This window comes from Osmia lignaria, chromosome 6 (assembly GCF_051020975.1).
Source record: "Osmia lignaria lignaria isolate PbOS001 chromosome 6, iyOsmLign1, whole genome shotgun sequence".
Lineage (NCBI taxonomy): Eukaryota > Metazoa > Arthropoda > Insecta > Hymenoptera > Megachilidae > Osmia > Osmia lignaria.
This window is the reverse complement of record NC_135037.1, coordinates 11,763,059-11,784,241: the sequence shown is the minus strand read 5'-3', so window position 1 is coordinate 11,784,241 and position 21,183 is coordinate 11,763,059. Positions and strand designations below refer to the sequence as shown.

The window sequence follows — 21,183 nt, the reverse complement described above, 5'->3', positions numbered from 1 at the left end:
TTTTCATTATTTCGTTCAGCCCCTCTGTGTATCATTTTGCTAGAAAGTTAGAAGCTCGTTGCAAGCGTTTTCCAAGCGAAGCCAACGAGATATAGTTTCTGGGTTGGTCGCAAAAACAGGTGCACAAGCATACAGGACGAAAAAACACATGGTAGAGTGAGTTGTATCGAGTAGCGAACAACAATGCGCGTGCAGATCGATTTTTCTGCATCGAAACGCCTATACACTATACACGCGTTCCATTACGTCAACTGACCCAATTCGGGGTGAGCCGATTCGAAGGCAAATACAATGTTCGCGTTGGCCGACGCGGTCATACCTAATAAGGTATGAAGAGGCGTATTCCGAACACGCTGCTCACAAGTGCAAACATTTCAACTACATAGAGTTGTCCTTTGCCGAGAGAGCACAAGGGCTGCTGCTGCAGTCTTCGACGACAAGAAAGAGCCCGTGCTCAGGCACACTATGTATTATCGAGGGAAACCTAGGAAACGGAGATGTCTCAACTCGCGTCGTAGCATTCGCAACTTTGCCACTACGTGGCTTTCAAGAACTTTCAGCGAAGCAGAAAGAAGCAGAGATAGAGAAAGGGAAGGTAGAACAGCGCTATGATTTGCAGCCTCATGACGCAAAGAATTATTGAATTTAAGCCAGACAAGTGAGACTTCTTTCTCAAAAGATGTGAACAAGATATACATAGGTACATAAGAGATGTAACCCTATTTGAGAAACATCAAATATTATTACATACTACTAGTTTATCAACGTAAAACCTATGCAGATATTGGAAGAAATGCAATAATAGAGGGACCTGGGTCAATTGCTGTTCAAATACTGCTGCTACTGCGGAACTAGATTGGGGTGAAGGTAACGCGGATACTTGGATAAAGTGAGCTCGATCATAATACGGCATAGAAAAGTGCGATATGTATTAAGGAACAATAACCTACGATACTTTTTTTCTTTTCTTTAACACCCTCTATTAAAAAATGCAAGCTTGCTCTCCGCGGCAATTCGTTACAATGACTATCACGATCAATCTGAAAGCAGTCCCACGAATGGTACCACTATTCACCGTGTGAAAGATGAAATAACGCAGGAGTCAGGTAGAGCGCGCGGTTTTGAAGCGGAAGCGGCTGCGCAACCGCTCACTTCCGGCCCGGTTTTACGAATCAAAGGAAGAAGGGAGCCGTTTTATCCATTCCGAACCGGTTTCGAATGGCACTGCTTCTATTCACTGTCGTCGACCGTCGTAATTTGTAGTCTGTGATACGAAAACAAGCCAGATATAGATCACGCGTGTATCTTCATTCCATTCTGTTCACCACCCTCTCCACGTTATTCGCGAAACTTTCTTATTCAACGAGGTAGCTCCTTTAAACTCCGGCGGCGCTAAATAAAGTCGAGGGACGTTTAATTTACATACATTTTCTCTCTCTCTCTCCCCGTCTCGTTTCCTTTCTCCCTTCCGTGCCTATAAGAGGCACGATGTCCTTCTCTCGGTGCGGTCTGATACACGATATCTCGCGGCAACCCTCCTCTACACCCACCACCACGATGACGACAACCTCTAACCCTGGTCCAGCAACCCTCTGGTTACGCGTTCATTTTTCTCTCCCCTTCTCACTCTCCCTTCTATTCTATCAATTCCTCTTTCTCATTCTCTTTCTCATTTACTTCTCTTCCCCTTCCCCTTCCCCTTCCCCTTCTCGTTCCCCTTCCCCTTCCCCTTCCCATTCCAAACCACCCTGCCTGGCTGCTCGACTCCCTCTTTCTTCCCTTCACCGACATGACGTGGGCTGGGCTACTCTCTTCCCTTTCCAACGTCTCTCCGTCTAACCCGAAAACTCGCTGACCTAATTTCCACGAAACTGCATTGCGTGTCCTACCTGCACGGTTGCACCTACTGCATTCGAAACTCCACATCCCTCTTGCCTCTCGATATCCTCTACGTACACTCATCCATCACGTGCACGCTCTTCCTTCTCCCACGATGTCTTCTTCCTATGTAGGGGATACAAATTCGGTGACATCGCATACCTATCGCAAACGATGATACACGATGATTGGCTTTTAAAACTTTATCCGTATTACAAGCTTTCTTTTCGATCCTGGAAATACATGTAATAAGAGAAATAAAAAATAGCTAGCATGGCTGGTTACATCGAGCAGATCGAGAATAAATAAGGAAAAAAGAAAGAAAAGTCGGGCGCCGATTTAGACCGATGAGAATCGACGGGTCATGGAATCGGCTGACCGAGCAAAATGCGAATAGCGGTATAGAAGAACGGAGCAGAAGGGCGAAGAGGGTGAACAGTAGGGGGTTTTGATGGAAAAGTTTTATCTTGGATCGCAATAGCATTTCATACTCATTTTGTGGTTCTTTTATCGTAGCCCTGCCGCCGATGTACTGAAGGAACGCTCAAGTTATTACCTACATTTTGCTTCTGTAAGTAAGCAAATATAAATTTCGCGGAAGCGTCGATAAAATTCTGAGAGTTCGTCAGTTTCTTATCGGACAAGTTTACCTTGTAAACTTTACGATACGTGAATTTGCGTTATCTTAGAAGCACCTGTGCAGAGATCTGGCTACTAAATAACACCACTGATGATAAACAAGAATTTGCTCCAAGTCAAAAGTCAAGGGACGAACGCGCGATTTCGTTCGTTCGTCAATGAAAACTCTAATTACGGCTAAGAAGCACAACCACGATTAAATCTCGTTTCAGGCTAGCTTGGTAACAACTTTTAATTGCACTTCTCCGATTCTCTGTCCCGTAAGAAGAGGCCAACTATAAGTAAAAGAGGTAAAAGGTAATCGATTATTCGACTTTCGATCAGAGAAATCAGCTTCGCTTCGTACAAGTCGAGGTCAAAGTGTGTCATGAAAGGTTAACCGCAGTTAAACGAGTTCGCTTTAGAGTTGGACTTTAATTTAAACCCCTGTACATCGCGCTGCCCGTGCAGTTTAATGATCTTACTAACTCGCACCGGCTTTTCCATTATTAGTTTGCTCAGGGGTAAACCCACATGGCTACGTGGCCGGGATAAAGAGACCGATGAACGGTCTCATTGATCTGATGGATATCCAATGCCAGCCACGATACGCTCAAATTACGAACGCGAGAGACAGATTACTAACCCCTGATCACGCTATTCAATATTCAATTGAAACGGTGTTGGAATTTACAAGCGTCATACCATTCGTTTTTCCGTTATTAAACTTGTCCAAGATAATTCGAACAGGAACAATGATTAAAGAAGAAGTTTTGAACAAAGGTACTTGGGTATACATATATACCAGTGAGTCATAGTTAACAACTATTCCAATGAATACAACATCGTTTCGCCGTAGGGGGACACGTTTGTTAACGAACCGGTTAAATCTGAAGAAATTTTCAGCAGAACCGTATAAACGCCAAAGTATCGCGTTTCATTGACCCTTTCCATTGAAATTTCCACAAATAGTAGATGATTCTAAGGATAAGGGTATGTGTAAATTGTAAACAACAATTGCGTTCAGAAGCAAAACTGGACCCGATAGTTCCGATAAATAAAGGCCATTCGCGAATGTCAGGGACACGATACGTGCTTGGTATCGTTTCGTCTACTTCCCAATAGTGTCCAACTACAAAACAATCTAACGATGCACCACGCTCGCATGGATCAAAATTGATCCTTAAACCCTTAAACAAAAGCATAGTTGTGCGTGGGAACCGAGCGAACGAAATATGAAACCCAATAACGCTGTAACTTCATTTCTCGCCTCTCGTGCGATTAAAATCAATTTTTCGTAAACGATATCACCGTTGATCAGTTACAACGGTACGTCAGCAATTCTGCTCTCGTATATTCGTATTAACATTTATATTCTATTCCGCATGCATCGTAATTCGCATTCTCGGCCATAACCAGCCCATCTAAAACCAAATCGAGTTAACGTTCAATTTCCACAATAACCCCGCGACTCCGCCTAACTAACTTTATCAGAGGAGCTCAACAACTCGAAACAACTTCTTGCAGCGCGGTTCTTGATCGATGCTACCAATTCAGATATGTTCGCGAACGTCCAGAAAACGATCAGCTGATTTATAACGAGGCAACTTCGACTTCGTACTTGGATGGAAATCGAAGCTACTCGAGGTAACAACCTGAATGAATAGAAGAGAAATAAAAATCAAATCGTCATTGCCGATTAAAAGATCGATAGCTTTCTATTTCTACAATAAATAAAAGAGGTGTTGCGCTTTCAACCAACAAACAAGTGTTGCTCGCTGATGCGTTACAAGTATGTACATACTAGGTAGGTACATATATCTAAATATGTACGTAGATCAAGTGGTAGTCACTGGTTTCAAAGCCTGTCCGCTACCACCGCGAAATTTATGATACGTTTTACGCATTTTCTTCGCTCCTCTCTTCCTGTATTTCTTCTTATCTACCGGCTTACAGTGTAACGCGCCGTCCGTCTCGCGACGACTTTGGTGACTTATAGTCGGGATTCTCGTTCAACGAATCCAAAGGTATTCAAGGCGGCAGAGTATCATAAAACTTCCTATACCTCTTCAAAGTATCGCGAAACTCATTCGAGTTTATGGAACGCATTCAGGGGGCGTATACCCGCGAGAAATCACCAAGATGCGGCTATATCTGAGGAAAATTCGACGAATTATTTCTGCTACCGCAGAGATAAGTTAATAAAAACGATTGTTTCCTCAACGATTCTGTAATTTATAGTCAACGTTTCTTTGCAAATCTATCAAAATAGTATAAAGAACTTGTGTATTCGATTCAAATTTACCAAAATTTTACTATGTATCTTTTTTCTTTTTTATCAACAGAGGCCTTGTTTAAAATGCATAACTCAATTCAGATTAAATCCTTAACAGAATAAATCCGTGCGTGCATCGAGTGCAAGTCTATTTCAACAGGAAGCTGTAAAACACGTTTAATTGCGAGGCCTTTAGGCAGGTAAGCATCTAGGTCAGAGTGTAAAGTTTAAGGGTTACTGCTGAAATTTCCATACACCCGAGTCCCGAGGCATATAATATCACTGTGTGAATCGAGAAAGCTGTAAGTATGTGCGCATGGATATAAACAGATACATGCGGTACAGAATTATGAACCTAGCTCAACTACAACATCAAATGTTTATCAACGTTTAAATAGCAGACAACTTGTACGTTCCAAAGAACATAAGATTCTCGTATCTATACTTGTCTACCGCAATCATTCATATCGGATCAAGTATTCGGCAATAACTTTTGAAATTGATCATTTGTCTTAACCATTCTCATAACATCGATATAACAAAGTACAAGTATATGTATACATATACTGGCCTTTGCCATAAACCGCCCCTTTCCCGGGCTTCCATTCGTCCCTGCAGGCAGTCCGGCAGAAAGTGACGATACATAGCAAGGGGGCCCCTTATATATGTATGTGGCCGCCCACCACTTACGTATAAATGTGTACGCGGGAAAATTTGAATTAACATTTACTTTTTTATTCGTACGTTCCAGTTATATATTAAATTTTATAGTATTTAACAATTAAATATTATACAGATTATCTTTTTTATACGCGTATGTATTTTTATTTGAAATAGTTCAACTATTCAACACCAGAGAGCTGGTGTTTCCATTTGCGGATACGAACGGAAGTTATAGTGCTGCCACCATACAACCTCTTTAGGTTGGATTTCTGTGGTGAACACGTTTCATAAACGGTAAGAGTTTAATATTTTTTACAATTTGCGTAATTTAAAACATGTTTCCAGCATTAATGCTATCAGAATATCCTTTTTGCTGGCTTAAGCGTAATTATATAATTTTTCTTGCTGGAAATCTTGTCTAATTGAAAAATTAAACAAAAGGGTTTCAAAAACAATTGCAGCACGGTACGTTGCTAGAAAACACGTCTCTAAACGAAATGTTTGCTTTGAAATTTTCTAGTTACCTTTACATATTTGATTAAAAATAGTAAAATTCAAGGAAATTATTAACACAAAAAATTATTAAGTGAACCGATATTGTCAAGTAAATATCGTAGTATTAGAACAGATGCTCGTATTATAGATACACATATTTTTTTTTTTTAATTATATTATATTATATCATATTATATCATATTATAAATTAGGCACGCCACGATGCAGATATTTGTGAAAACTTTGACGGGTAAAACCATTACCCTCGAGGTAGAAGCGTCCGATACTATTGAAAATGTGAAAGCAAAAATTCAGGACAAAGAAGGAATCCCACCTGATCAACAACGTCTTATTTTCGCTGGAAAACAATTAGAAGACGGACGTACTCTTTCTGATTATAATATTCAAAAAGGTAAGGTATAATTGTATAGAAACATACTTCGATATGTTATGTATTTTGTACATTGACAATGCTTTATTACTTTGACAGAATCTACTTTGCATCTTGTACTTCGACTTCGTGGTGGTGTTATTGAACCCACCCTTCGTATTCTTGCACAAAAATACAATTGTGACAAGATGATCTGCAGAAAGTGTTATGCCCGTCTTCATCCACGCGCAACTAATTGTCGTAAAAAGAAATGTGGTCATACAAATAACATTCGGCCCAAAAAGAAGCTAAAGTAAACTATACGTTCCAATTTTCTTTGCTTATTTTGCAAATGTATGTGTACACCTTACAATTGATTTTAATAAAACATACATGAAAAAGTAATTTTGCAAATTTCTTTATTGTTTTATTTTACATTAATTATACAATTAATATGAACATATAGATTTCTTAAGTAATCGATGCTGTTTTGTATAAGTTTCATATAAATTAATATCATTGGCATTTGGTATGGAACCACCGGTCTAAATAACAGAATTACAACATATTAAGAAAAGTTTTTATATTCTTTATATGTATAATATGTATAGACTTACCTTGGCTCTTTCAACATATTCCTCGTATATATTTATACTAGATTTTTTTATTACCGGTAACGTAACTACAACAGTTGTAGTTTCTGGAAATGATGCTTGTTGAATTAATTTTGATCGAAGTTTCATGTAATCCGAAGGGTATGTTGCATTGCGTCCAATTAACACAAATCTGTAAAACAAACAAAAAAAAACCAAAGTGTTTTACGTAAAAACCGTGTCTCGTAAAATTTGTAAAAGTAAATATCCAATTATCTTTACTTTTTATACAATATCACATCATTTCTCTTAGGATATTCAGGTTGAGTTCCATACACTTCTTTCATAGATGGAAACAAAGTTTCAAAAGATGTGAATTCCGAGCTTTCTTTGGAAGTTGTCAAGTGGCAGTCGTTGATATGCTGATGACTTTCATCGTCATCTGAACTTGAGTCGTCGCTAGAACTATGAATGATGACAATCTATGGAAATTAACTTTCAAACGATTGTACCCATTTTAATATTGAAATCCAACACTACCTTGCACTCGATGTTGTGCTGCTGGTGCTACTTTGCCCAGTCATAGAAGGATTTTTCATATTTAAATTTTTATTTCCAGTTTCTTCCCTTCTTCTACCTGGTCGTACTCGTACTGCAAATGGACTAAAACTCGTTGTGAAATGTGGCATAAAATCTCTTACGGAATGGCTAATTTGATATGCATAAACTTCAGAAAGTAGAGATAATTCGTATGGTCTACGGAAAACAATTTTCAAATATGAATCAAGTCATTTTTTTTAACTATTCGTACAGTTTTATTTTTATACGAGTGGTACCTATGATAATCGTAGTAAACATCGATCATTTCTTCCATCGAATTTTCTACTTGTATCATTTCCAAACAAGATTTTGTTACTTCGTTCAATGCATAAGGAAGACATTTTAATACATTCGTGTCCCACCATTGAGTTAGGAGTTTTGTTCTCCGATAATATTGACAAGCGGGTTTGTGATGAAGATAATAATCTGTTAAAAGTTCCCAAATAGGTGGTTTCCCTTCCTCGGGTATAAATAAACCTGTGAAAAGTAATTAGTTATAAATATGTAGATTTGATTAAAAGCTTTTACTTACTTCGTACATGTTTGATTACTAATTTGCTTACCTAAGAATAAATTAATTGTATGTTGTTTTTCTTGATCGCTAAAGGTGTTACTATAATATCTGCTCAGGGTCTGCATAATGTCATTACCTTGACTAGTCCATGGTGCAGTTTTTCTAAATCATAAATGAAATATCTTTTTACAGTTGTTATAAATATATTGTTATTACAACCTTACCTGTAAGTTTTTATTCTGTGCACTAATTGAGAACCACCGTATTGTAATGCTAATGTATCACCATGATCTTCGTATAACTCCTCTAACATTCTTACACAATCCGAATCAAATTCTAATTTAGGAGATTCCAGTACCCCTAAAGCACATAACTGGAATCCCAAGGCACATTTTCCTATCGCAAATTGAGCTGTATTCGTACGATCTAAACAATCTACACAGTTTGTTCTAATAATTCCAGTCTGTAATGTACCTCTTTTACCAAAGCACTGTCTTACTTTATTTTCAATACAATTTAATTCGTTATACTTATTTTCTGTAGAAAGTTTAGAACCAATATTATATTTGTCAGATAAATTTTCATTTATTACATTTCTCGAATTTTGAATATTACATGCACTATTTGATAATATAGAATTTAGATTTGTTTTGTGAGGTTTTTTAATATAATTAGATTGAGAAAGAAACAGATTTCTCTGACTGTAATATGGATTTTGTGACTGAAAAATACTCGTTTTCAAAACGGCATTATATGCTATATTACCTAATCGTGCCATAACATTGACTTTCTTCCTATATAAAATATAAAATATAATGTTATACCGTTATACAATTTCTTTCTGTACTTCATAATTATAGTCGTACCTTTTATTCATTCGAGCCATATCAAAACTTATATACTGAATATGATGTTCCGGTGGTAGAAATTGATTTAAATATTTAACAGCCATGCTTAGTTCTTCGCTTAGCGTGCTCTCATGTTTTTTCTTCTCACGTTTTTTAACAAGATTAAGAATTATAATTGGAGAACCATACCTCTTTAGTAACTGATTAAAATGTGCACCTGAGATTTTTTAAATATATACTTTATAACAAGTGTGAAGACTATTTGATCATTTTTTAAGCTCTTCACCTGCTGTTTCTACATAGGGATCAGCCAAATCACAAGTAATAGTAGGTTTAGGAACCATTTTACTAACATCTTGACTCCAATGTCCAGGGACTGATCCACGCATTTGAACAAAAGTACTAAACCGACCTTTGCTTAAAGAACTTACTCCAGAATCGTGTACAATTTGCTCCGTTTCTACTTCATTAGCTACATCTCCCTGGATTCATAAAACTTTATCTTAATGCTAAATGATTGTTAAAGTGGAAGTCGAAAATGATTGATGTACTTACATCAAAATTTGCGCCACGTTTCAAAAATCTGGTACCTGCATATTTATTACTTCTTCTGGCTATAATAGTTACATACATCGATCGTCCAAAAATACTAACATTTGATTGACCAATAAAACCATGTATAACGTATAAAACCCAGTCACGATATAAATCTTTCTCTACTGGTTTCAACAGATGAGAATTCCACACAAATCGACGATGGGGATTACTTCGTACACCATAATCAACATGTTTTTCTGTATTACTGAAAAATCATTAAATGTAATATTGAACTAAATAACAAACTTTATTGTTTAATTATTACGACGACAAACCTGTTAGTCCGATAATCCTTTTTAAATGACCACATATTGAAAAAGTCTTCTGCATCTTCGGTCTCGTTATTTAAATTCTTGTTATCAGTAGTAGAAATATCAGATTTAATATGTTTCGGCGGAGTCATATTACTTTGTAATGTATGCGTTAAGTCATACGAATAACTGAAGTAAAAGTTACTACTAAGATCTATACTTTGAAACATTTTTACATATCTTTGTTCGTCCGGATGAAAAACACGAACATTGTCGTTTGGAATATAAATCATTGAAGTATCTTCTATTTTATATATTGTATGATGACCAATTACAGCTACTTTACGTCGTTTCGTGACTAATATTATATAATATCCTTCCAAAAAACGTACAAACCCTACCAAAAAGGATATTTAACTATTATATTAAGACACTTCCATCAAAATCAGTAAACCGTAATATATTTTATATGTACTTAATATGCTTGAAACTTGTATAAAATATTTTCATTAACATTTAATGAATCGTGAAAATATGTAACATGCTTATCTCCATAATTAGGTAAAATGACATGCAAATATGATGAAAATTACATCATGCTAAAAACATACGCATCCTGTAATGTTTTACGCATGATATGTTTATATTTGATGTAATATCTAACATTGAATCCTATTCGATATGGTATTTCCAATTTAATAACTTAGCACAGAGATGTCACAGAGAATGACCAATGACATATTCAAGCCATATTACTATTACATTTACTATGTTAATCTTGTTTAATCTTTAATAATATAGTATTGTTTAATTATAGTTACTATTACAAGTTGAAAAATCCTTAATAAATTGTTTTAATTGCAAATATAGAATATTTAATTTTGAATATTAAACTCGATGGTCCTTACCAAGAAGACCAAAAGCTGGTACTAGTCGAGGAAAAGTATCTCTCTGCCACATCGTTTTCCAGGTGAATTTAGTTTGAGTTGGTTTGTGCAATGGTTTTTGATATTTTTGGTGTTCAGATGCTTCTGATACACCACTGTCAGATGTAGGTTCTTTGTAAGTGTTGCCTTTGTTAGCAAGCAAATATAAGGATACTAAGTTTTGTATAAGGTTTAGCAATAAAATTTTGTGCTTAGTATTAAACATGCAATTAGGAAGTAAAAAAACATGCAGAACTGATAAAATTCAATTATACCTCTAACAGCACTATATGATAATAAAAAAAAAAAAATATATATATATGTGTGTTGTATCATAACAGTATGCGTACAATTATACACATATACGTATTCATGATTATACAAAAATTTGAATATGTCATATATTATTATAGAGAAACATCTACATGCATTTATAGTTCATAATATTAAAAATTTTAAGAAACGTAAATTAACATTACTTACCAACAATACCAAAAGCTGAAACAATTCTTGCAACTCCACCAACATTGTTTCTTTGTCCAGCTCGGGTACGGTTGCCCATATCTATCATATTTACAAGATCTTTTATCTCATCCTGAGTATATTCTCGTTTATCATCTACAACAACTAATTCTTTCGGTTCCATTCGATCAATTTTTAACACTCGGAACCGTGTTAAAGTATTGTTTGAACCCATCAAATAAAATCTCTGCAACAGAATTGTACAATTAATTGTTTTCAAAACTATGTATTTAACCGCTTCGTTAATTCATTATGATCTTACAGATTTCGTTTCATAAAGTGCGATTTTTTGAATTGAAGAAATAATTGGATGAAAAACCACAGTTGGAACTATATTTTCATCCATTTTGAAATAATACAATTTCAAATACTACTTGTATGTAATAAGTACATACATACATAATATTTTATTTGTATATTTTTACAACTGACAATTACTTCGAAACTTGTCACTTGTCACCATCCTAGATCCATCCACCTATTTATAATTTATATAGATCGTAGAGAGCGCGCACGAAAATGCTAGCAAAAAGAAAGTTTCAAGCTACGTCGATATTTCAGAACATGAAAATGGTCACATCTATTCTAATACCTTGTCTGTGGTTTTGTCATACTGTCCTCCGACGTTTTAATTTTTTGTCGTGTACTTTTTTGTACTTTTAAATGTACATTCGAATTAAAAAAATATAAATTATACAGAGGTAGTCAACGCTCATCGATTAGCTTCAACTTTCATCAATTCGATCAGGTGAGAATCAGCAGTTTTTTCGAATTTTTTAAATCATCGTAAACAAAATAAGTGATTTAAAATTTAAAGAGTCTGGCGTGACGGGGTAGTGGGGGTGGTATACGATTGCGCTTGTCTGCATATTATTACTTATAAGTAAGTTATGCCCAAAGTAGTAAATATAATTTCGATCGTAATCTTTAGTTGTCATTAGGATAAAAATTACGAGCTGATAATGGGTAATGCGGGAAGTAATCAACCGGTTGGACATCATCATAGTAGCAGCACTAGCAGAGAACATCGTCATATCAAAGAACATCCTCCACCTTCACCAGGAAAAGAAGGCCAAGCTTTTGTCTTTGATAAAAAACCAAGTCAAAAATTAGTTTTTCAATCCTCTCATGAGGAAGAAGAACCCTATTTTGCAAAGGTACTTTGCAAAGGTCGACTGAATTGATTGAAAATTTCCAAGAAAATATTTCTACTTGAAAAACGTATCGTGTTTGTTATCTACAGACAGCTGCTCAGCATGACGGAGAAGATTTTGGTTCTCAACGTCCACGTTCCAATACTGTATCGGAAGGGACCAAAGTAGCAGATAGCAAAGTATTACCGACAGTTTTCAAATGGGAAGGGGGTGGTAAACAGGTATATATCAGTGGAACATTTACCGGATGGAAAACATTGCCAATGGTTAAAAGCCATGGTGATTTTGTAACAATCATTGACTTACCAGAGGGAGAACATCAATATAAGTTTTTTGTTGATGGTGAATGGAGACACGATCCAGATATAGTAAGTTTTTTTAATTATAACCAGTATAAAAATGTTGTAGGATCGTTTTTTCAACATTTCCTTTTTATAGAAAATTGTTGATAACGGTATGGGTTCTAAGAATAATTTAGTATCTGTAAGGAAATCTGACTTTGAAGTTTTCCAAGCGCTAGCAAAAGATAGCGAAGGTGTTATTAGTAGTGCTCAAACAGAATATGGGCAAGAAATTCCTCCTCACAAGCCTTGGGAGAAAGTAGCAGGTCCTCCAATATTACCACCACATTTACTACAAGTTATCCTTAATAAGGATACCCCTTTATCCGTAAGTAGACAAATAAAAAATATGAGTAAAGTTCTTGATTCATTAAAAAATTACACAATTACAGTGTGAACCGACGCTTCTACCAGAACCAAATCACGTTATGTTAAATCATTTATATGCCTTAAGTATTAAAGATAGTGTTATGGTTTTGTCTGCGACGCATCGTTATCGTAAAAAGTACGTTACCACTTTACTGTATAAACCAATTTGAAGCTCCTAAGTTATTCCCGATATTATCGGTAATCGGTTAGTTACATCGAATTAAAGCATATATATATTGTAGGTAAGGTGAAGTATTGACTATTGAAAAAAAAAAAAAAAAAAAAAAAAAAAAAAAAGAAAAACATTTGGAAATTGGCAGTTGTTGTAAACAATTTGTTGTATTTGAAATGTAAAATACTGTAATTATTATTTATTAAAATGAAATATTTTGCATTAGATATCTTCCATATAATGAGTCACTTTTATTATATAAATATATATTTAAACCATGTTATCCGTTATTTCTGCTAATTTGGCATATGGCGGTTCGGATCGTGTTCTAAGAAAGTATGTTCCAGTAGCCGTTTGTCTAACATGCTCTCCCATTAACACAGTTTTAGTCTGGTCACAACTGCCTTGCATAAATTGATCCCAAGTATCGCATTTATGTGCCGTAAATCCTACTTTAGAGCCAATACTTTCACTGAAATACACATAGGCTCGACCATGACTACACGATTCTGTATAGAAAAAAAAAGTCGTGTATGAGTACTTGTTGAAATATCGTACCAATTACAATATTACCTATTACTTCCGGTAAACAACAACAACCAGGTTGAACTGCTGTTCCTGCGTTTGGATAGAAATCCACGCTACCTAAAGGTTGCAAAAACCCTAACACTCCACCACAGGAATGAATAATATCGACAAACGCCGCGTCTGTAGAATCTAATCGAGTTTTATCGGATGTAAGTAAATGAAATCCAGGTAAAGCAGGATCCAAACCGGTTATTCTTCCTAACTTACCGGAAGTTATCGAACTTCCGGCATTTCCAGCTACGTGGGCTCCAAGTGAATGACCTTAATAATATACAATAACAGTTACGATATAACGTTTAATCGTATCTTTAACTAATTACAGCATTAATCCGTACCAAGAAAATGAATATCTTTAGTTTTGACACCAGTTTCAACGACTAAAAAGTCAATAAATTCAGCGGCCGTTTTTCCTACTCTTTCTGTATTACGCATTGGTCCCAGATAAAACGTGCTCGCAGCCAGAGGTTGCCAGTCAACCAAAATGACATTATAATCATTGTATTTTAAATATTCTATGTCATTATAACAGGCATTAAAATGTGCTTTTTGTTTAACATAAAATTTCTAAGAAATTATAACAAAGTTTCAATACCTTCTTTCATGTTGAGAAGACCAGTGCTCATTGCGCTCGACTTCCATCCGTGTGTTATCAATTTTGTTTTTCGAGAGGGATTAAAATCAGATTTCGATAGTCCCATAGTATCGTTCGTATGCAATTGAGTACCATTTTCTGGACCAGATCTTCAAGCACATTGATAATTTTAAGAAATTTCACAAGATATTCTTTTTTTTTCAAGTACTATATAATTATAAAATGATTGATTACCGAGTGTAAAGGATATAAGAGATTTGCGATTCGTCAAAAATTCCTCGTATATCTTCTTCGGTTTCTTTTAATACTGCTACTTGTGGTTGATCGTTTCCATCAGGCATAAAAATCCAGTCTTCTCCATATCCATCGTATCTTTCTTGTAAACCGCTATTCCACGCTTGACAGTAATTACATAAAACAATAAATAGTACTGTACAAATTTCCAATGAGTTTATTACAGACATTTTTCCGTTTGTAAAGGCCACAAACAAGCGTTACAGTATTTAAAAACAATGCTAAAAAATAATTACAAAATTATTTAGACACGTGAATTAAATCGTCAATTTCTCTTAATTGGATGGCGAAAACTGCAAGGCAGAACCTTCTTATAAACCCTGACAATATCGTAACGAACATTGCTGGAGAGATTCACGCGACGGCCCAGTTTACGCTATTTTATCTTTAACACAGGGGTATCGTGTTTGCGGAAATACTATCAAGTGGTTACCCGACAGTGCTTTAAATATTATAATTATATTCAAAGAGGTGCAGGTTTTTGCCCAATTAACTGTCGGATATGCTATGTATTTTCGTATCACGTAAAAGTAAATAGTAACACATACATAATATATATTGTGAAACAAGACTATTACTTTTTGCGCTGAAGACAAGAAAACTTTTTGCATAAAGAAGACAACGAAAACAGCAAATCGAATAGACATGATAAAATAATTTGTTATATCAACATAAAATATATTATCACACATTCTTACATACTTTCTGTTTATGTAAATTATAACTGCCGACTTCTTTTTCCATGTTACAACTAACTTAATTTAATATTTACTGTATACATTAAAATTTAGGATTATTTTAATATCACTTGTATATACAGTCGTCATAATTTTATCATAAACTTAAACTAACTTTCTGAAGTTCAATCATCGTACGTGATTATCAAAAATACGGTAGACATTTCATTATACCATCTTGTTCTCTTATTATTAGAAGGTTCTGAAAAAGTCGTGTAACAAGTGATATAATTTTATTACCATAATAACATTGCATTAAGTCCAACGTAAAAGTAAAACTCACCGTTTGGTATCCTATTTGTTCCGAATTCACCATCGCCGAAACAACCTGCTAATGGTACTTTTGGAAATAATTTTTTAAATATAGATGATTCCACGTTACATTCCTGAAACATGTTTTCACCACGCGCACAACACGCAAACATCAATCCTATGGAATGTTTCTTTAAACAAATACGATTTCTAAATAATTTCAATCGCTGCTCAACTTTCTCTTTAGTATTATGATTTCTATCAACAATTAAAGACCACGTGTCGATTGGCCCAACCAAAGCAACAGCAGTGCAGAATGCAAATTGTGTACACTGATCGTTAGGTGTCTCGCTATCTTTTGAATTGCATACAAATCCACACCTGACTACTCCTCCCCATACTGAAAGTTCATCTTCTTTATAACTATATAAAAAAAAAAAAAAAAAAAAAAAAGAAAAATTTATTATGTACTTAAGATATGACTATAACATCAAATACTATTACATATAAAATTTTACCATTTTTTTAGAGAGTTTGCAATTTCTATTGCCGAACTGCGTCCTTGCGATCTATCACAAAATAGTAGTAAACATTTAGATGTATTAGTGTCCTTTCCAGCTGTGTCAAGAACACTTTTTATTTCTTCAATATATTTTTTCTTAGATTCTGATATACCATTTATTTTAAATAATATATTATCTATAAATGTAACTGTTTTAACCGTTACATTAGGTAAATCGGGTAAAAATACACCTAAAATATTTTCTACATTTTCCTGCATTTCCTTATCATTGATAACAATACCATATGTAGTTGTCAATGTTACAGTGTGACAATTTGATGGAAGAATGTTACAATGACAATCTTAACAAAAACAAAATGTATGCGTTAGAAACAGGATATTACATACAATTTTAACATATTTAAGAAATAAAAAAACAAGAGATACCTTTCTTTCTGAAACGAGATAATGGAGGTGTAAAAAACAATCCTAATGCTGGTTTTATTCTCAATTTTTTAAATATTTCGACTTTGACATACTCCTCGTCCACTTCTTCATTGGATGATGTACAACTTTTTATCAAACATATAGGACCCCTAGTTCGTTTTTCACTATTTGCTGCCTCAAGCCAGGATCTGTAATATAATAAACCCCTACATACTAGCAGATTTTACGAAGCTTCTACGAAAACGGGCCAGGAAATCTCTTACGAGAGGTTAATAAAAACATGAGCTTTACTTTCATTTAATATACCAAAACAATGAAAACAGTTAATGAGTTCGCACCTGCAAACCATCGAAGCACTCGCTAATTCTTCTGCATTTAAATATTCAAATATAATTCTTAAAACGTCATAGGTTAAGTACTGGTGACAACATTTGTCGTTAACTTTTTCATTTTCTTCAACATTCAATTTATTGTCATTATTTCCAGAAATTTTCTTCCGCGGACAATCCTCCATTTTTACGACTGTCCAAATTCAACAAGGATAATAGGTTGTCTTTTATGATATTTTATCGCAAGGAACAATTCCAATTGCTACCTGTTATTTATCTTGTCCAGTTTGCTTATGTCATCAACCAGGGTAAGAAATAGATTACTACTGCGTGTAATCTTTTTTTCGCTGTTTTAACTTTTCTTTAATTTTCTGTTGTAATCACTAGCAACAACAATTAAAGATCATTGTCTTGAAAAATGAATTATTTGAAAACCGAAATTTCAAAATTCATAGAAACTCTACCAAGAGGTAGCTGCACTGTTAAACTTCGTAAGAAAAAAAAATAATGTGCATGCGTGGTAAATGCAGCAGTTAGAGCATATCCAAGCGATGACATATATACGATAGATATATTACGGATTGTAAAGAATTCGAATGGAAATATATACATATCTATTTATATATTTTTAATTAAAAGTTCGATTTTATAGAAATCTAATGGAGATTGATAATTATAAAGGAATACTTGTATCAGAAAACAATAGCAATGTTTGCCGCGTTTGTCTTACAACAAATCAAAATAACCAATGCATTTTCGACATTAAACAAAGTAATTCAAATAATATAAAGATAATTAATTTGTTAGAGAAACTTCGTTTGTGCAGTGGTCTGGAGGTCAGTGTAACTTTAATCTTTCCCTTATGTATTGTCATTTGATTAACTGATATGATTTTGTGATCAGATATTGGAAAACGATGGTTTACCTAATACTGTTTGCATGAAATGTATAATGAAAATTAATGATGCTCATGAATTAAGAAAACAATGTCAGCAATCTGATACTCGATTACGAGAATTATATGGAAAATTAAAAAAAGAATATGATATCGATAGATGTAAGATTACTAAAGTAAGTATTTGTATTTATACATATACAAAAAATGAATACATAAATACAAAGTTGTAACAATTTTATTTTATTTACTAGGATAAATGGTGCCAAACAGATTATTCTATTGCTTCTGATTTTGTTAAAGATGAAAATTGTACATCTGCGATAGATCATGATTCTTTGTCAACTTTAAATCTGAATTCAAATGTCAAACCTACAGAAGAAAATAAAATAAATAATGAATCGAACCGTGTAAAACAGGATGAATTTAATAATTGCTTAAATAAACAAACTACTCGTGTTAAATCAAAAGCAGAATCTGAAAAACATGTCACTGGGAGGGATGCTTACCGAACAAGGAGAATGACAATGTTTAAAAGAGTGACATCTATAGAAAATTTAAAAAATCATAAGGAAAGACAAAGGCAATACATAAAAAAGAACGCAAACTTAAAATGGGATACTTCAGAAAATGATCATTCAACGAATGCTATAGATGCAAGTTTGTTAAAGTTATATGTTTGTACTAAATGCGGTAGACATTATTCTAGTAAAAAATCGTTAGATAGACACTTAATAACTCATCATGAGAAAACATTCACGTGTAATAAATGTAACAAACACTTTTTTCATTTAGACAAATTAGTAGAACATAGCAAATTGCACGAGATAAAAGAAAAACCTAAACCAGTATTATGTAGGATATGTAATAAAAACTTTAGAAAAACTGATACTATGGTAAGACATTTAAATGTTCATAAAAGAGCTAATCCAAAAGAAGTTCTTTCTATTCTAAAAGAAATCAGAGACAGAAGAAAATTAGAGAGTATCAGTGAATCCGAGAAAACAGTTATTCAAGTTAAAAATAATGATGATAAAAAGGAAACAGACGAAAAGTCCGTGTCTAGGTATAATAGTATGATTTCAGACAAACAAGAAACTTGCACATTACAGACTGATTGTAAAAGTCCTACTTCTGCCTTATTATTTTTAGATGTAAATGCTAGTGAAAATGATTCTTTTGATAATAATATGGTTTATAAATGTAAGTACTGTACTAAACGTTATACGATCGAGAAATCACTTCAAAGACATTTACTCGTTCATGCCGACAAAAAATTTGTTTGTAACGTATGTAATATGAAATTTTATCGTGAAGATAGATTACAAAGTCATAAAAATCGATATGGTCATGATGAAAATAAAATATCTCCTGAAGTACAAAAACCGTCTGATGAGAAATCGACTATTAAATTAATAAACAGCTGGATACGAGAAGAGCTCGACTCGGACAATGAAGAAAAAGGCTTTCCTTGTAAAATTTGTGGAAAATCGTATGACACAAAAAAGTCTTTATCAAAACATCAACTAAGTACACACAATTCAGAAGAAGAAGGTTGTGCATCCTGTGGTGAAATGTGTAATTGCGATGAAAAAGATAAAGAACAGAAAGCAAATGAGGGATTAAAACCATATAAATGCAGTGAATGTAATAAATCCTTTGACAAGGAAGATAAACTGCAAAAGCATATAATGAATCACGAACGCCCTAAAGAGCAGCAAGACGTGGATTTCAAACGATTTTTATGTCATATATGTAGTAAGACCTTTAGACAAAATACAGGTCTTATGTTTCATATGAGAACGCATACCGGCTATAAACCTCACGTTTGTAAGTACTGCGGAAGAGGTTTTGCATCGAATTCAAATCGGATCAATCACGAAAGAACTCATACAGGTGACAGACCATTTGTCTGTCATTTTTGCAGTGCTGCTTTTGCTAAATCCTGTACTCTTAAAGCACATATTACAACTCATACTGGAGAAGCAAATTATCATTGCAAAACTTGTGGTAAGTCATTTAGGCGATTAAAATACTTGAAGGAGCATAGATTTACTCATACAGGAGAAAAACCATATGCGTGTAAGATCTGCGGAACGGCGTATAGTCATTCTGGAAGTTTATTCGTACATGAGAAAAAATGTAAAGCACAGTTTAATAGCTACCAGTCTAATTCCGCTCAAAGTACGGAAACTTATTGTCACTCTGAAACATCTTCGCCACGTGTAACTCCTATCATTACAATTTTACCTGAAGTTCATTTGAATGTTTCTGATGAGCATGTTCTGAGCACAGAACATAGCAAAACTTACATAGATAATAATCAGATGATAACTTCTCAGAATATCAACAATTTAAATACTGATAATCCATCTGATCTGCATGGTCATTCAAATTCGGATAGTCCCGATGTTTCTTTAACTATTAAAAGTTTCGCCTTGATCAGGCAAATGTTTCAATCGTAAATCGGCTTAAACCAATGATTAAATTTCAAATTAAAATGTTTCTGTGATAAATTTTAATAAAAATAAAATGACAAAAAATATGTAGAATATTCTTTTACTTGATTGTAAAATTAAATCGCAACTGAAAAGACACAATTCTGACTCCTTTTGATTCTATTTTTTAGAAATCAACGCAAGACCGAAAAATGATTAAAGTAATTGCTTGATGTGTTTGTATTTTAAAAAAACCGCCAAAAATTAAGTATTTTTAAAAATACAAGTTTATCAAACAACAAATATTCACTGACTTCTAAAAAATCAAAGAGAGTCAAAATTGTGTTTATTTAGTTGTGAGTGCAAAGTGTAGTAGAAAAATAGAATATCTAATTTTACCTGGGAATTTCCGAGGCCCCCAAAATCATGATCCCTCGTGAACAAAGGTATGTCCACTCTTTTTAAATCTATAGTCACTGTATGTATGTATGTATGTATGTATACCGTAGTTCACCAGAGTCCATAACTGCAAAAAGACCAGTTTTCGTTCTTCGCGCTTCTCCAGTGCGCATCTTCGCCCTGATTGGCGATACTCCCAAACAAAGTGGAAAGCGATTAGCAGAGAGCTCGCTGCGTTCCCCCACCATCTTCCAACCTGCGCGTCGCAGTTATGGACTCTGGTGAACTGTGGTATAGATTGTATGTTAATATGTTAATTTATGAACAATTTATGTGACGATTGATCGCTTTTCTATTCATAATGATCTATTCTATACAGAACATTAACATATCATTTATGACATCATTAGTTAATGAAAATATAATTATTTCAGTGTAAAGGAACCATAACGCGTAATCATTAGTTCGTCTTGAATATGGCGAGTTTACACAGGCAGTGACTGTATGTATTGAGTATTTATAAT

At 34.2% G+C, this 21,183-nt stretch overlaps 5 protein-coding genes across 17 annotated transcripts; 3 read left to right on the top strand and 2 right to left on the bottom strand.

Moving 5' to 3' along the window:
* The first annotated feature begins 5,608 nt into the window (after positions 1-5,608).
* On the top strand, positions 5,609-6,700 carry RpL40 (ribosomal protein L40). Of its 3 annotated transcripts, none has more exons than XM_034331730.2 (3): positions 5,609-5,728; positions 6,142-6,341; positions 6,420-6,700. In XM_034331730.2, exons 2-3 carry the CDS (start codon positions 6,152-6,154, stop codon positions 6,614-6,616), a joined length of 387 nt encoding a protein of 128 aa, XP_034187621.1. In that variant the 5' UTR covers positions 5,609-5,728; positions 6,142-6,151; the 3' UTR covers positions 6,617-6,700. The 3 variants fall into 3 exon arrangements, with proteins under 3 accessions (XP_034187621.1, XP_076545038.1, XP_076545037.1); XM_076688923.1 differs by lacking the exon at positions 5,609-5,728 and adding an exon at positions 5,771-5,899; XM_076688922.1 differs by lacking the exon at positions 5,609-5,728 and adding an exon at positions 5,897-6,038.
* FIG4 (polyphosphoinositide phosphatase FIG4) lies at positions 6,419-11,710 on the bottom strand. Of its 7 annotated transcripts, none has more exons than XM_034331711.2 (14): positions 11,550-11,710; positions 11,112-11,337; positions 10,611-10,775; positions 9,727-10,099; positions 9,410-9,656; positions 9,141-9,336; positions 8,873-9,071; positions 8,231-8,800; positions 8,056-8,168; positions 7,729-7,969; positions 7,433-7,648; positions 7,175-7,357; positions 6,917-7,085; positions 6,419-6,844 (listed from the first exon to the last, which is right to left on the bottom strand). In XM_034331711.2, exons 2-14 carry the CDS (start codon positions 11,323-11,325, stop codon positions 6,749-6,751), a joined length of 2,982 nt encoding a protein of 993 aa, XP_034187602.1. In that variant the 5' UTR covers positions 11,326-11,337; positions 11,550-11,710; the 3' UTR covers positions 6,419-6,748. The 7 variants fall into 7 exon arrangements, 6 of the variants coding, with proteins under 6 accessions (XP_034187602.1, XP_034187600.1, XP_034187601.1 ...); XM_034331709.2 differs by having other exon boundaries at positions 11,413-11,644; XM_034331710.2 differs by having other exon boundaries at positions 7,175-7,351; positions 11,413-11,644.
* A 36-nt stretch (positions 11,711-11,746) lies between these two features.
* Positions 11,747-13,413, top strand: alc (5'-AMP-activated protein kinase subunit beta-1). 4 transcript variants are annotated; one of them, XM_034331725.2, is made up of 6 exons: positions 11,753-11,898; positions 11,968-12,033; positions 12,092-12,307; positions 12,394-12,672; positions 12,743-12,973; positions 13,038-13,413. In XM_034331725.2, exons 3-6 carry the CDS (start codon positions 12,113-12,115, stop codon positions 13,182-13,184), a joined length of 852 nt encoding a protein of 283 aa, XP_034187616.2. In that variant the 5' UTR covers positions 11,753-11,898; positions 11,968-12,033; positions 12,092-12,112; the 3' UTR covers positions 13,185-13,413. The 4 variants fall into 4 exon arrangements, with proteins under 4 accessions (XP_034187615.2, XP_034187616.2, XP_034187618.2 ...); XM_034331727.2 differs by having other exon boundaries at positions 12,082-12,307; XM_034331724.2 differs by lacking the exon at positions 11,968-12,033 and having other exon boundaries at positions 11,747-11,898; positions 12,082-12,307.
* Positions 13,293-20,948, bottom strand: LOC117607705 (uncharacterized). Of its 2 annotated transcripts, none has more exons than XM_034331719.2 (9): positions 20,660-20,948; positions 16,599-16,786; positions 16,168-16,513; positions 15,681-16,072; positions 14,601-14,763; positions 14,367-14,515; positions 14,110-14,286; positions 13,760-14,035; positions 13,293-13,695 (listed from the first exon to the last, which is right to left on the bottom strand). In XM_034331719.2, the coding sequence occupies exons 1-9, from the start codon at positions 20,686-20,688 to the stop codon at positions 13,457-13,459; spliced, it is 1,959 nt and encodes a 652-aa protein (XP_034187610.1). In that variant the 5' UTR covers positions 20,689-20,948; the 3' UTR covers positions 13,293-13,456. The 2 variants fall into 2 exon arrangements, with proteins under 2 accessions (XP_034187610.1, XP_034187608.1); XM_034331717.2 differs by lacking the exon at positions 20,660-20,948 and adding an exon at positions 16,937-17,112.
* On the top strand, positions 17,587-20,335 carry LOC117607704 (uncharacterized). Its single transcript, XM_034331716.2, has 3 exons — positions 17,587-17,763; positions 17,831-17,998; positions 18,077-20,335. The coding sequence occupies exons 1-3, from the start codon at positions 17,587-17,589 to the stop codon at positions 20,285-20,287; spliced, it is 2,556 nt and encodes an 851-aa protein (XP_034187607.2). The 3' UTR covers positions 20,288-20,335.
* Positions 20,949-21,183: the final 235 nt, after the last annotated feature.

Bases quoted from the DNA above. Each gene is read 5' to 3' on its own strand.
- alc (XM_034331724.2), top strand. From the start codon at position 12,113: ATGGGTAATGCGGGAAGTAATCAACCGGTTGGACATCATCATAGTAGC. The intron at 12,308-12,393 runs GTACTTTGCAAA...TGTTATCTACAG, and splicing joins AAGAACCCTATTTTGCAAAG to ACAGCTGCTCAGCATGACGG. The intron at 12,673-12,742 runs GTAAGTTTTTTT...TCCTTTTTATAG, and splicing joins GGAGACACGATCCAGATATA to AAAATTGTTGATAACGGTAT.
- RpL40 (XM_034331730.2), top strand. From the start codon at position 6,152: ATGCAGATATTTGTGAAAACTTTGACGGGTAAAACCATTACCCTCGAG. The intron at 6,342-6,419 runs GTAAGGTATAAT...TTACTTTGACAG, and splicing joins TGATTATAATATTCAAAAAG to AATCTACTTTGCATCTTGTA.
- LOC117607704 (XM_034331716.2), top strand. From the start codon at position 17,587: ATGGAGATTGATAATTATAAAGGAATACTTGTATCAGAAAACAATAGC. The intron at 17,764-17,830 runs GTCAGTGTAACT...TTTTGTGATCAG, and splicing joins GTTTGTGCAGTGGTCTGGAG to ATATTGGAAAACGATGGTTT. The intron at 17,999-18,076 runs GTAAGTATTTGT...TTTATTTACTAG, and splicing joins ATAGATGTAAGATTACTAAA to GATAAATGGTGCCAAACAGA.
- LOC117607705 (XM_034331717.2), bottom strand. From the start codon at position 17,112: ATGGAGGATTGTCCGCGGAAGAAAATTTCTGGAAATAATGACAATAAA. The intron at 14,764-15,680 runs GTGAGTTTTACT...ATTACTGTCAAG, and splicing joins AACAAATAGGATACCAAACG to CGTGGAATAGCGGTTTACAA. The intron at 13,696-13,759 runs GTAATATTGTAA...TTTTCTATACAG, and splicing joins TTGTTTACCGGAAGTAATAG to AATCGTGTAGTCATGGTCGA.
- FIG4 (XM_034331709.2), bottom strand. From the start codon at position 11,496: ATGGATGAAAATATAGTTCCAACTGTGGTTTTTCATCCAATTATTTCT. The intron at 9,072-9,140 runs GTGAAGAGCTTA...AAAAAATCTCAG, and splicing joins TCCCTATGTAGAAACAGCAG to GTGCACATTTTAATCAGTTA. The intron at 8,169-8,230 runs GTAAGGTTGTAA...TTTATGATTTAG, and splicing joins CACAGAATAAAAACTTACAG to AAAAACTGCACCATGGACTA.